Source organism: Pteronotus mesoamericanus, unplaced genomic scaffold (genome assembly GCF_021234165.1).
Source record: "Pteronotus mesoamericanus isolate MK-2021 breed Mesoamerican mustached bat unplaced genomic scaffold, CSHL_Meso_final scaffold_85, whole genome shotgun sequence".
Lineage (NCBI taxonomy): Eukaryota > Metazoa > Chordata > Mammalia > Chiroptera > Mormoopidae > Pteronotus > Pteronotus mesoamericanus.
The window spans coordinates 66,441,164-66,453,703 of NW_026555329.1; the positions used below are offsets into that span (position 1 = coordinate 66,441,164).

Here is a 12,540-nt window from a genome sequence, read left to right on the forward strand (position 1 = left end):
AGAGGCAACTGATGTATCTCTCACATGTTTCTCTCCCTCTCTCACTCCCTTCCCCTCTCTCTAAAACTCAATAAATAAAAATCTTAAAAAAAAGAAAAGAATGTGTTTTAAAAATGTTCTTCCAGAGCTAGTTCTTTTTCTGAAAAAAGGGGAGAAAACACATCATGTACAAACTTAAGAGAGCAGCATAAATGTAAGAGGAGTGCTACGTTGTGGCATTCAGGCCCTGGCAGTGGTATCAAAAGGGTTTCCTGAGAGGGCAGATATAGATTTATCCCACGATGCCATGTTATTGAAGATTCTACTAATTTTTTTGAATGCAAAAACCTTGATTTTCATTTTGGTATTCCCAGTCTTGAGCACAATGTATACTTTAATGTTTGTTGAAGTAAAAAACAAAACAAAACAAAACAAAACTACAGTTTTTCCCTTTACGAGCTCATTTAGTATTTAAACCAGTCTTGATCCCTGCACTGTGTTGGCATCAATGAGAAATATTTTGTTTCACTTCATCTCAGTTCAGCCTACTATGAATTATTTTTCCTGACTCTTCAGCCTTAGTATCTGTTTCTCTCCCATTTGAATTTGTCCTCTTTGACTGCCATTTGTTCATAGGCTGGTTGCATGTACATTCACGGAGGAGTGGTGAACATCCACGAAAACAAACGGACTGGCTCATTGTTTAAGATCTGGCTGGTGGTGCCTAGCTTGCTGGAACTGGCATGGGAGAAGCTGCTTGCGGCCTTCCCGAACCTAGCCAACCTCTCCCGAACACAGCTTCTGCACCTTGGACTCACACAGGGACTCATCGAGCGCTTGAAATGAGGATTTCTGGACTGTTCGTTGATACTGGAAATGTTAATTTAAAGAGACTCCTTTATTTATGGGCAGTGTAGAATGTGCTACAAAGAGGATTGGTTACCCTGATCAAGGCCTTATTCAGAAAATACATCAGATGCCTTTCTGTACATTGGTTTTAAGTTTATAGAATCTCACTTTCCCTTGTGCTTCTTTCTTTGCTTCTCTCCCTCCCACCCCAATACATATACACACATACACATACTCACATACTCCCTTTTCCTTGATGGAATTGAGGGAGAGTCTGAAAATACCTAATAATATTATGAATCAAGATAAGAGTTTCTTAGAGGAACTTTGATCATATAACCATGTCAGCCAGTGCTCTATAAATTAAAGTAACATCGTCAATGAAAACAAAAATAAAATTAAAAAATTAAAAATCTTGCTACAACAACAAGATATTTTGGGGATAGAACAAGAAGGCTAACCTTGAGAATCTTGGAGATTGTATGTAAAGCTAGATGTTTAACTTACTATTTTCCAAGGTACATCTGAGTAGCTGGTTCTAATGGTGGCAGTGGTTGACATCTTGCTGCAGAGATACCCAAGCCTAATTTTGACTTTGGAGGGAATTTAAGCAGCTCAGCAGCTCTCGATTAGTGATATCTTTTCTCATCCTTATGGTGCCAGCAATGCTCAGAGTTGACCATGGCTTTGTCAAAAGACTTATGTGTTGTCATAGTTGTGCTGTTTATTGTTGATCTTAGAAATTATGACACCAAGCACACTTCAAATCAAGAAACTTAAGGTGGTCAAAGTGCTTCGTTTGAGCAGTTTTGAAATGTTATTCTTATTAATGGTTTCAAGTATCTCTTTGACTTCTTACTTCTTCACGGGGAATCGTAGAACCGAAATGTATGGCACACATGCTGTAGGACAGACACATAAGCCCGTGAGAGGCCAGAGAAGAGCAGGGAAGGGGGCTTCTGCTCTGAGCTGTGGGCTTTGACTGTCACATTGACTGTTTCCTTTTAGAACTTGTTTCTTTTCTAAACCTGGGCCGTGCACCTGCTATTTTCTTAGGCAGTGGGTTTTATCTCTAGAAAGTCAGTTGGCCCTTGATTTTTCTCTTAGCTTATTGCCTCCTTTTCTGTCTGCTTTCATGTGCATGGTGCTGTAATTGTCTAGTAAATGGATAAAAGGTCTTGGGAGAAAAACAAGAGGTCACCCTTCCCAAAGAACTAAGCATCATCTTAAAAACTAGCACGAGGAAGGAATGAAACTGAGAATCATTCACTTTTTAGTGTGAAATTCTAGTTCTGGTTTGTTTTGTGTTGATTTTTAATTCTGAGGAGGAAATACCCTAAATTTTCCCTTGCTTTGCCATCAGGCTGCGGGAGTAGTTCAGCAGGTCGGCGAGAGGGGAGCACACAGGTGCAGGGCAGGTGGTGCAGGCACGTGGTGCTGATCATCCCGTGGCTAACCTCACAGCAGGAGACTCACATGGGAGACGCGGGACGCATTTTTTCTTTAAGTGCCTCTTTTTTGCTTAGCGTTTAAAGTTACTCTTTTTCCTTTATCCCAGAAGGGATATCTTTAGCTCACGTGTGGATTTAAAATCACCTTTGAGTTATGGCTAAAAAGATACCATCTAGTGTTCAGTTCTGGGGAAGAGAATACTATACTGCAGCCTCTAGACTTGAACTCCTAACTTGCAGGCCTTTTTATAACATCCTGTCCGTATTGGGTTGAGTGCCTGTGTTTGCAAGGTTTTGTAATAACTATTCATATGTGAATTTGGGTCCTTTCGTGGGGAGTGAGGGGCGTGGGGGATAGGCAGAGAAAGGAGGAACTCTGCTAGAGGTCCCACCCCTATCTTGCCATGATCTGTCTGTTTGGCATTTAACTTACCACCCACTGCTAGGCTTGTTCCAATGAGGAGTTCTCTCCAGAGCAAGTCAGTCTGACCAGCCCTGTGAGTTCACAACAAAGCTTTGCTGCATGACTCCAGCCTGGTCTCTGGATTACTGGGGGAAATATGTCCAGAATTAAACAAGTCATGCTGTCTCGGGTGATGAAAGGCTTCTTGTCATGGATTTATATAGGGACCAAAGACTGAACGCTCAGCCTCTGTGCTTCTCTTTCCATGGTTCCTGAGATACAAGTCGGTGTTTGGCTTTTCTACACCAGAGAGGAAAAAAGACAGTTTGGTATAATCTACACTTGACAGCATCCTTTTTAAAGCCTTCTGAGGGCTGACTTTGAGGTAGACTTTGGAGGCCTGACATCCAAGACCTTGCATATGACGTTTTCATAAAAGTATATATCTTTGGTCTAAAGTGTCTTCTTTTAATATAATACTAGTGAAAATACTGTAGTATGACCGAATCTGAGTGCTGTAGAACTATACATTATGTACATGTTCTGGATGCCAAATGAGACTGTGTGTATGATGACTTAAATGTCGATGACTAGGGGTCATCAGGCATTTTAGCATATCTATAACCAGCTTTTAAAGTTATTCTTTAACTTTAACTCTGAATTCCTGACACTGTTACTTGACTTAGGAAGTTTATGCCTGCTGCTTCTCTGCCTCTTTGAGGTGCTCCCAGCCATCTACTGCAGTCCTGTAACTTAAGTGCAATATAAAGAAACACGTGGTATATACAGATTCTATATAGGGTATGACTATAAAGCAGGTAGACGACTTTCTTGTATCTGTCTTGGGGAAGCCAGCTCATTACTTTAGAGTTAAACTATACCCAGAATTTGGGATGTGATCGGCTCGCTTAAGCCAATTCTTGGCAAAGCTGGATTTTCAAGTCTACATTTTCTTATTCCAATCCTTGGGTTTGTTAGAACTGAGACTTTCCCCAGTCTTCTTTGTACTATCTTATGTTTGCATATCTGCCTACATTTCTTTGCCCAGGAACAAGGAAGTCTATCTGTGAGAGTTTCCTAAATGGAGAATTAAAACCTAATATTTAACACTATCAGTTCTCCCGTGTATATAATAATTTATCTGTGAATGTCATACTTTAAGTAAAGAAAATCATGCTTTCTTAATTTAATAAAGTATTTTCCACATCCTGGAAAAACCTATAGAACGATATAGAGTAGATGGAAATTTTAACTATTCTTCAGGGGCCAAACTGAAACCCTTTCCACTGACATGATGTAAAACTTTGCGCTGAACTATTCATGTCTGTTACATAGCTAGATTTAAAAATATAATAAACATTAACATTTCTAAGCAAAGATATATTAACAGTGACCTTTGGTTACCCTGTATAGCAAGTGTAAAGCACAGATAATTGAAATCCATAGATAATCAATTTCAACTTTCCTTTCAAACAATGACTCATATATAGTTTTCCCTTCTTACTCCTTTCCCATAAGCACCTCCTTTTTAATGGATGCGGCTAATGAATAGTTAGAAATGGAAAAGGAAGAATCATGGGAGGGTTAGAAACCAGCAGACATAGCAGCAGCTTGGTGAGCTGTAATTGGTCAAGCTGCTGGCAGCTGTTGAATGCTGACATTAGGACCTACCAGTGGTAATCCTGAGTTTAGATGTTATCCTTCACTCCTCTGCTTTGGCGTAGTTTCCTGCCCTGAGTTCTAGGCTATCTGTCCTCTAACCCCCAAAGAACTCTTAGCACCTATGGGAAGAAAAAGCAGTGTGTGATGCAGAGGAAAGCCCATTGTTTAAACACATCACTTTGGCTCTTGACAGATACTCATTTCCCACTGTTCTGGCAGGAGCCTATTTTTTCCTTTGGAAGTACCATTTCCAGCCATATTGCTTGGCACGTAGGAAAGGTTGAATTATTCTCGAAGACTACGTTGTCTTAATCCTGTACAACCACTTTGTCTTTCGGTGGTCTTACAGCTGTGTAGAACATGGCACAGGTTACTGATTGCCTACCTGTTGGCACTCTGATGTAGCACAAAAAGCCATTTTCCTTATTCTTCATTGTCTGGCATTGAGCTCCAGGATGGATGAGGGTTTATGGTCTTGTGATCATAAGCTCCAAAAACTGTCCCCATTAGCCTAAATTGTTTTGGTTCCCCAAACACCTCAGGACTCTGGGAGCGTGACGGGGCCTGATGTACGCTCAGCAGAGTCCTACAGCCTCCGCAAGCGTCGCCACCAGATCACGCCTAGCAGTGGCGTTGCCCTTCTGAGGTCGTTAGATTCGGTGGAAAGCAACCCTTCTTGTCTGGTGTCATGAAAAGAAGTTCTGAGTTGTGCTTCAAAAGTGGTGCCATCTTTTTAGTATAATTTTCATATTTTTTATTTTTTTCAATTTTTAGAAGATTTTTTTTAAAAGGCCCTGCTTTGTCAGTGTACAGGGTGAGTCAGAGGCAGTTTTACCAAGCTTAGTAATTGCTATTGTACTAGTTGCACATTAGAATACAGAGGGGGCATCAGAAATACACTGACTTTCTCTAAAGCCACTACCTTGTACAGAGTCTGAGCAGGGACAGCACCAGGTATTTCCCTGCAAAGGCACCTGCCAATGAGGATTTCCTGGAAGAACCTAGGCAAGAAAGGGAAACCTCTCACACAGTCTCTGAGGGTGAGCCTGGGCTCAGCTCTTCGTACAGGGTATGCTTAGGCCACACACGATGCTTGCCTTACTATAAAGCTATTGCCACAGTCCTGTTAAATAGTGTGGAAGTCCTTTTGCAGTTTGGTGTGCATGCTGTATGATCAGGACAGCTTTTCCACCTTACCTGGTTTCCTACAAGCAAGTAGGAAATATAGTGAATTTACCCTAAAATGTCCAATCTGTATTTATGTACCTTGTCAGTGTTTTGCTGTTGGTTTTCTAAAACAATCTGATCAATAAATCTTATCCAAATCTGTTTGGTTCAAGGCTACCGTGATTGTCTGATGGTAATTTCTGTGTATGTGAGCTCACCTATGTGACCTAAGTATCAGTCCCACCTACCTCTGCCGCCCCCTTTTTCACCCGACCGGGTTCATGTTTCTCTACAGTATCTGTGGGTCGTCCACCTTCCACCCTCACCCACTGTGGGCTCCTCTCCGTTTACCATCTGGAACTCCTGGACACACCATAGTCCCTTCAACGGAACAGTGGTCCCTCCAGGACATCAGCAAGGGTGTGACTGTGGGGCACAGGTCACACTCCCCCTTACTGCCTCATCTCATATAGTCCCCAAACTACCACTAGACAAGTTTGGATGGATGTATCAACACTTTCCTGAAGGGTTGGAGGAGCCACAGAGACTTGAACGGGAAAATGTGAACCTTTATATACAGAGTCACGGCTGTCTTTATGATTCAAGGGAAAAGCCCAGGAGGAGCTGAGCCCTCCACAGGGGTCCCCGGGGGATGAAACCACAGTTCCCAGTTCCGGCTTTGGTTTTCCACATGCTTCCCTCTGCAGAACCTCTGCTTTGCATCACTTCACCCTCTAATAGGATCCCTCCTCCCAGCAGTGCTTTTCCCCAGTCTCTTATGTCGGGGGCAGGCGTGCCTTTCAGATCTCACATTCTGTGATGATGACCAAAGGTTTGGAGCATAACGGTGAGCATCATACGTGAGCATTCACGCAAGATTGGACCTGAGTGAGTTCTTCACCTTGATCTTGGTATGAAGATCACTGATCCCACTGCAGTGGGAGGTCTGCTTACAAAAGCCAGGCCGTTCCTCGGTGAGTGCCACAGTAGTGCAGGCTCCGAGTAAGAGTGCCGAAAATAGCGTGTGTGACAGAACGAGGCCAGCTGCCGGGCCCCTCTATAACCCAGTGGTTTCTAAACTGTCTGTCTTGCTTGTTAAAAATACAGGTTCCTGGGCCCAAATCCCAAAGATTCTGTTTTTGTAGGTGAATTAGTTTAACAAACTCCTCCGTTGGTTCTGATTTACCTGATTTTCAGCACGTGGAATCCACGCCCCACAGCCGAGTGGCTGCCTGGTGCTGGCTGAGATGGCTGAGATGGCTGAGACCTTGCTACCTCACTTGTCACTGTCATACCCAGCAGGGAGCTAGAGCAAAGGCCAGAATGAACGCTTCCCAATCCTTGTTCTGTCAGAACCCTGTACAGGTGGCAGACTGGCCCCCCGTGTTTACCGCCTCTTCCTCTTCGAAAACCACTAAAGGAATAGTGAAAAGACCTTACTTTCCCCTCAGACAGGGCCAATAATAGTAACCTGTTTCATAACATTGTGTGGCTTAAAATGAGTAGATAGATGTACTTAGAATGCTGGCTGGCATGTAGTAAGCATTATTAGGTATTTACTATTATCGCTCTCTATAGTTGATAAAACAAGAAATAAAGGTAAAATATTTATTTAAAATTACAGTTAACCAATAAAGGAGTTAAATATAAGAGGATGAGGCAGGGGAGGCAGAATGATGTAAATGAGCTAAACCCCCATCTTCCATTGCAGGAAGGTCATCTGTAGAATGTCTCAAATTGAAGCAATAACCAGTAAAGCATATTAACTAGAGACGTAAAGGTAGGTATCAAAAAAGCCAGCCCAGAGAGCGAACAGTAGTGAGACTGGTGAGGAGGTAAGGGGCTGTGGCAGGGACTGCTGATTTTCTTTAAGGATGATCCTGGTTTTTGTTAGTTTTTTTCCCTCTATAAAGCAGAACCCTTCACAGGTCTTTCAATTTAGCTCTTCTTCAGGATACTGTAAATCTGGGTCCTTTCCAAAAAGCCAGATTGTAAATGATTGGGTGATTTAAAAAGCTGCGCTGAAGTATTAGTATTTTTAATTTCTCCACTGATTTCAGTTGTAGTCTGGCTAGTATTTGAAAATCTTTGATTTAAATGCCAATCTTGGAAGGTAGTCAAAAGAAAAAAAGTGCAGGGAGGGAGGGAATTTTTAAAATACACAGTCCCCCCCTCCCGCCTCCCAGAAAAATAAAAAGAAAAGAAGGAAGGGGAAAGAAAGAAATGGAGCAGAAGAAAAAAAAAAAACAGTCTCTCATTTCAGTGTGGTTTTTATCTTGTCACCTAGAGCCTATTCCTCATTATCCCATCCATTCATAAAATCAAGCAAGAACATTATTCCTAGGCAGGAGTTCTTTATTTCACAAACATGGCGCAGTGAGAGGAGGCGAGGGTCAGAGTGACAGACAAAGCAGACCCAGTAAATCCGTCCGTCCGCACTGGTCTTGGGGTCTGCCCTCCAAGTTGCTCGTGCAGAAGTGAGACACTTTTCTCAGGTTCTGAAATACAAAGTGTGCCCAAACTCCTCTCCCCAGCAGTCAGCGCTGCGGGAAGGAAGATGCCAAGCCCTGCTCAGTAACCAGCCTGGCCCACACCCTGGCTACGGAGAGGGACAGGGACAGGTGGGAGCGCTGGCCACTTACTATTTCCGGGCCTCACACCAGGCCAGGAGCTTTAGAGCAGTATTGCAGATGGCAACTATGAGGAGAAAGCAGGTGTCATTCAGTCTGTCCCCTTACTGGTCAGTTCATCCTTCTTCAACCTTCCGCCTAAAGCCATCTGGCTATTGGAGCTGAAGTGGCTGTCCCCGTGATTGCCAAGGGTGTTCTCAAAAATCTCCCCCATACCATTATAAGGGAGCAAACATTTGCTCTGCCAACCGCAAAGGATACATCAGGTGTCTAGGGGACCATTTTCTCCCCAAACCTCACCCTGGAGGAAAAGGCAGAGTGTGCACTGAAACAGCCAAGATCAGACAGTGGTTCAGGATGGCAACATCTGCCCCTTGCTCCCCCTGCACTGCCCCAGACTCCGTCCAAAGGAAGAGGCCAGACTTGCCATCCACAAAGACAGGACCCCTAAGAATGCTGACTTTGGAGGTTGCTCAGAGGAGCATGTACCCGAGGGGTGCCCTGGGGCCTCGGGACTGGAACTCCAGCTCTGCCTGGTCTCACCAGGATGGCAGAGCCCAGCCCCTGCCTCCCTTCTTGTCCGCCAAGCATTTCCATGGTTCATTTTCTCCTCAGCGAACCGCTGTTGGGATGTAAACCGGGAGCTCTCACCCCCATTTCACAGATAGGCAGGCCAAGACAAGCCAAGTTAAGTGGTTTGCCAAGGGGGTTGCAAAGCCCTGAAAAGGCGGCCCTGCCTGCAGTTGAGAAATTTCCTGCTCTAGAAATGTCACAACCCCCCGCCCCCCGCCCCCCGCCGGGAGAGCCTGGCTGCAGGCAGCCAGTGCTTCGTGAGAAGGCAGAGAACACCTGGAAGGATGTTTGGAGAACCGCGTCCCCCTGGCTAGGAGTATCTGACGGAGATCACGGTGGGGGGAAATGGGGGTGGGGGTCGATGGTTAAGAACGCGAAGAGATGGGGTCCACGAAGCGCCACCTCCCCTCCAGGAGTGAGACCCCCGCAGCCCTGGCCGTCCGCCTCTGCCTCGTTGTACACCAGGCTGAGCCGTCAAAGTGGAGTTCCTCCCAATACAGCAAGATGGCCTGGAGCCTGCATCAGGACGTCGCCGAGGCAGGCCGGGTGGCTTCTCTGCCTCCCCCTAGCGGGGAACAGGGGCCGATCGAACTCCGCCAGGAGGGGGCGACCGTGCCCGACTCCCCGGCTCCCGACCGCCCGCCGGGCTACATCTGCCCTCGGGAAGAGAGTGGGGCGCCGGCGGGGAAGCCCGGGGCAGGCGCTCACCCCTCTGGGGCAGTGACCAACAGCTCCAGCCCCGTGCCGGGGACTCGGCCGGCTACGGCCCTGCCCTCAGGGAGCTTTCACGTGATGGCGTGCAGCCCAGCCAACTCACAGGGAGGGCCGCCAGAGGCTGGTGTAGAGGGCGCCTTTCTGAGGACCCAGTAAATGAACACGAGGAGCTAGAAAAAGCACGAGGGAGAATGTTATTACACCAGGGACCAGGGCCTTCCAGAAATTTCTGTTGCCATCTGGTAGGGGAAGGAGCAAGGGGCACCCGGGGCAGGAGGCCGGCCGAGCCGACTCTGTCGAGCTGGCCAACAGTTGGTTTTACTCAAGGGCCGCGGAGATCTGCAAGCCCGAGAACACACGGCGCTCCCTCCGGCCGCCGCGGGCGGGGCACAGGAGAAGCAGGCCCCCCCACGTCAGGGGCCTCGGCGTGGCCAGAGCGCAGAGCGAGGCTGGGTCTCAGCGGCCATCGCCGCCGCCGCCCCCCAATTAGGGCATCGTTGGGGAGCGAGCAGCTGCCCAGCTCCCGGCAGAGGCCCAGTAACCGGGGGCACTACCTGCGGGTCGCCGCGGGGAGCTGGCGGGCACGTCCCCCGACTCACGCTACCCCGGGGCCCCGAGCCTCCGCCCGCAGCCCACCCTCCGTAGCTAGAGAGCCCTCTGAGGGAGGGGGAAGCGCCACTCTGAGCCGGAATGATCTGGTTTGGAGCGGCTGGTTCCCCTCCTCCTCTCCCCCGCCCACCGCCCTCCCCCTCCGGCGCGGGCAGGCTAGTGCCGCAGTCCTGACCAAGGTAAACAGAGAGTGGGGGACGGAAAGAAGGCTCCGTTTCCATGGCAACCCGGAGGGCAGCCGCGGTGCTCTGGGAAGTCAGTGTGACTTCGCGGGAAGAAAAGGCTCACTAGAAAAACAACAGGAGGGAGGCCCCCCGCCCCGTGCACACGGAGGGGGGCTGTTCGGGGGCTGTTCTGGGGCTGGACGCGAGCCTGGCTAGGGGGAGGGGAGGGCAGGAGCCGGGCCCCTTCCGTGGAACGGCAGATGAGGAGGACGGCTGGGCAAACACCAGAAATGCTCATGTGACAGCTATCGACTTGTCGCTCGATCCTCACACCCAGAGAGCAGAAAACAGATAACAGAGTTCTCAGTCTCCCAAACTCACACCTGGCTGTCCCTTTCCAGCAAATCCCGTGGGGCAGCTGGGCAGGGGGGCCGCCGGGCAGGGGGGCCGCCACAGAGGTCGGATCCAGATCCCCAGGGTCCAAGACGGGTTTTGTCTGGAACAGAGAGGCCCACACTGGTCTCCAGGGGCCGGGTGAGCTGGGGGGCACTGCTGCCTCTCTTCTGTGCCCGTCACAGCCTCCTGGGCTCTCCCTGTCCCTCCTTTAGATCCCTGGAAGGCTGACATCTTAATGTGGCATCGTGACTGGAAAAGTCATCCTTTGGCTGAAGGGGTGAATGTGATGGAAAAACAGAATAACTTCTGCACAGATTGTGGGTGTGCGGTCACAGAGGGGTGCCCGCTCACCCCTCCGGAAGAGAAGGACAATATTTTTCACCATGTCACTCTCCAGCTGCTGACGGGGGCCCTGTCACACGCTGGGGTTTTCTCTCAGTAGCAACGTGAGGGCATCAGAATCCTCTTCTGGGTTCGAGTCTCGTATTTGTTACACCACCAAGTCGGCCCAGCAGCTCCCAGGAGGAGCCTTTCCCTCTCTGATTAGCTCTCACCTGCGCGAGCAGGGTTGGGAGAAAACCCAGGGCAAAGGGAGGGTGTAGGTGTAGGTAAGCTCCTGCCCCAGCAAAACAGAAAGCATCTGGACGTCTTCACCCCGGAAAAGCAGCAGCAACGCTAAGCGGGAAGCTGGAGGGAGGTGCCCTTGAACCTCAGTTTCCCAAGGCCAGGTAGAGAATCCTCGCAGTGGGGCGTCAGGGCCCAGGAAACGCTCACCCACGTGCTCTCCAGCCCACACCCGTCTCTTAGCATGGGCCCTCCTATGCTGCGGGCACCTGGAGACCCTTCAGGACAGAACCAAGGGGTAGAAGGGGATGCCAGGGGAGCACAGGAACACGGCAGACAGACCAGACCCACTTTTCCATTGCCGAACACCCAGAAATACCAAGTTCATGGTCCCTGGGTCCCAAACGCCTCTGACCTTAACTCCTGCCACTTGCCTTTTGGCTCACTCTGCTCCATCCACAGCACCTCTTTGCTGTCCCTTCACCAGTCGGGCACACTCCCACGTCAGTCCCTTGGCGCTGTCCGGAAGGCCCTTCCTCCAGCGTTCACGTGGCTCAATCTCTCCCCACCTTTACTTCCGTACGCAAATGTCCTCTTTTCAGTGAGACACAGCCACGGCAAGAGTGAGGTGTCAACGTGGACTTCTCCAATCCCTCTACATATAGTGTATACTTCCCCCCACCCAGCACTCCCTACTCTCCTTCTGAAGAATGGAACACGATCTCAGTATTTATCTTGTTTATGGTCCAACTTCCTCTGAAAGTGCCATGAGGGCAAGAATTGTCTCTGTCATGTGGAGGGAAGGGCAGATAGATTGGGGGAGGGGTGAAGGGGTGGAGGGATGGAGGGGTGGGCAGATGGATTGGGGGAGGGGTGGAGGGCTGGATGCATGAGTGGATGAATAAATGAGGCCACAGGCTCAATAGATTTTGCCTTTTACTCTTCTCAAAATAAGTGAGAGGTGTGTTGCAGCCTTAGAAGAGGCTGTCAAAGCAATCAAACACTGTCCTGGTTAGGTGCACATGAGATGCACAGAACATACTGACATACTATTAACAAGGAGAAGAAAACGAGCTTAAATGAAAAGAATGAAGGTGGACGCTGCTGCTTCTACCAGGCCTGGTAGCCCCAGCAGGCTTCATTAAAGACTCCTTCCATGAGATAGCATTGAGAGCATGACTGGAGTGACTTATCACGCTATCACCCTGAGCATTCAGGCACCCTGAGGTCCAGGAGCCTGCCACTGGGGAGAGCAGGGTTGGAGGACAATAGCCAAGGTGTGCTCCTGTCCCTACCCCATGCTGAGGACTTTGGGTATTGCTCAGGGTGAGTGACCATTAGGCAGCACTCTGTGGGCTTTGAACCCAACTAGGATTCAC

General features: G+C 48.6%; 1 protein-coding gene across 4 annotated transcripts in view; it reads left to right on the forward strand.

Moving 5' to 3' along the window:
- The window catches only part of KLHDC10 (kelch domain containing 10), a 54,923-nt gene extending 49,262 nt beyond the window's left edge, over nucleotides 1-5,661 (forward strand). For all 4 annotated transcript variants that reach the window (XM_054564319.1, XM_054564320.1, XM_054564321.1 and 1 more), the window contains one exon: nucleotides 616-5,661. In XM_054564319.1, coding sequence (XP_054420294.1) covers nucleotides 616-825 — 210 coding nt within the window. In that variant the 3' untranslated portion in view covers nucleotides 826-5,661. The remainder of the gene's footprint in view (nucleotides 1-615) is intronic.
- Nucleotides 5,662-12,540: the final 6,879 nt, after the last annotated feature.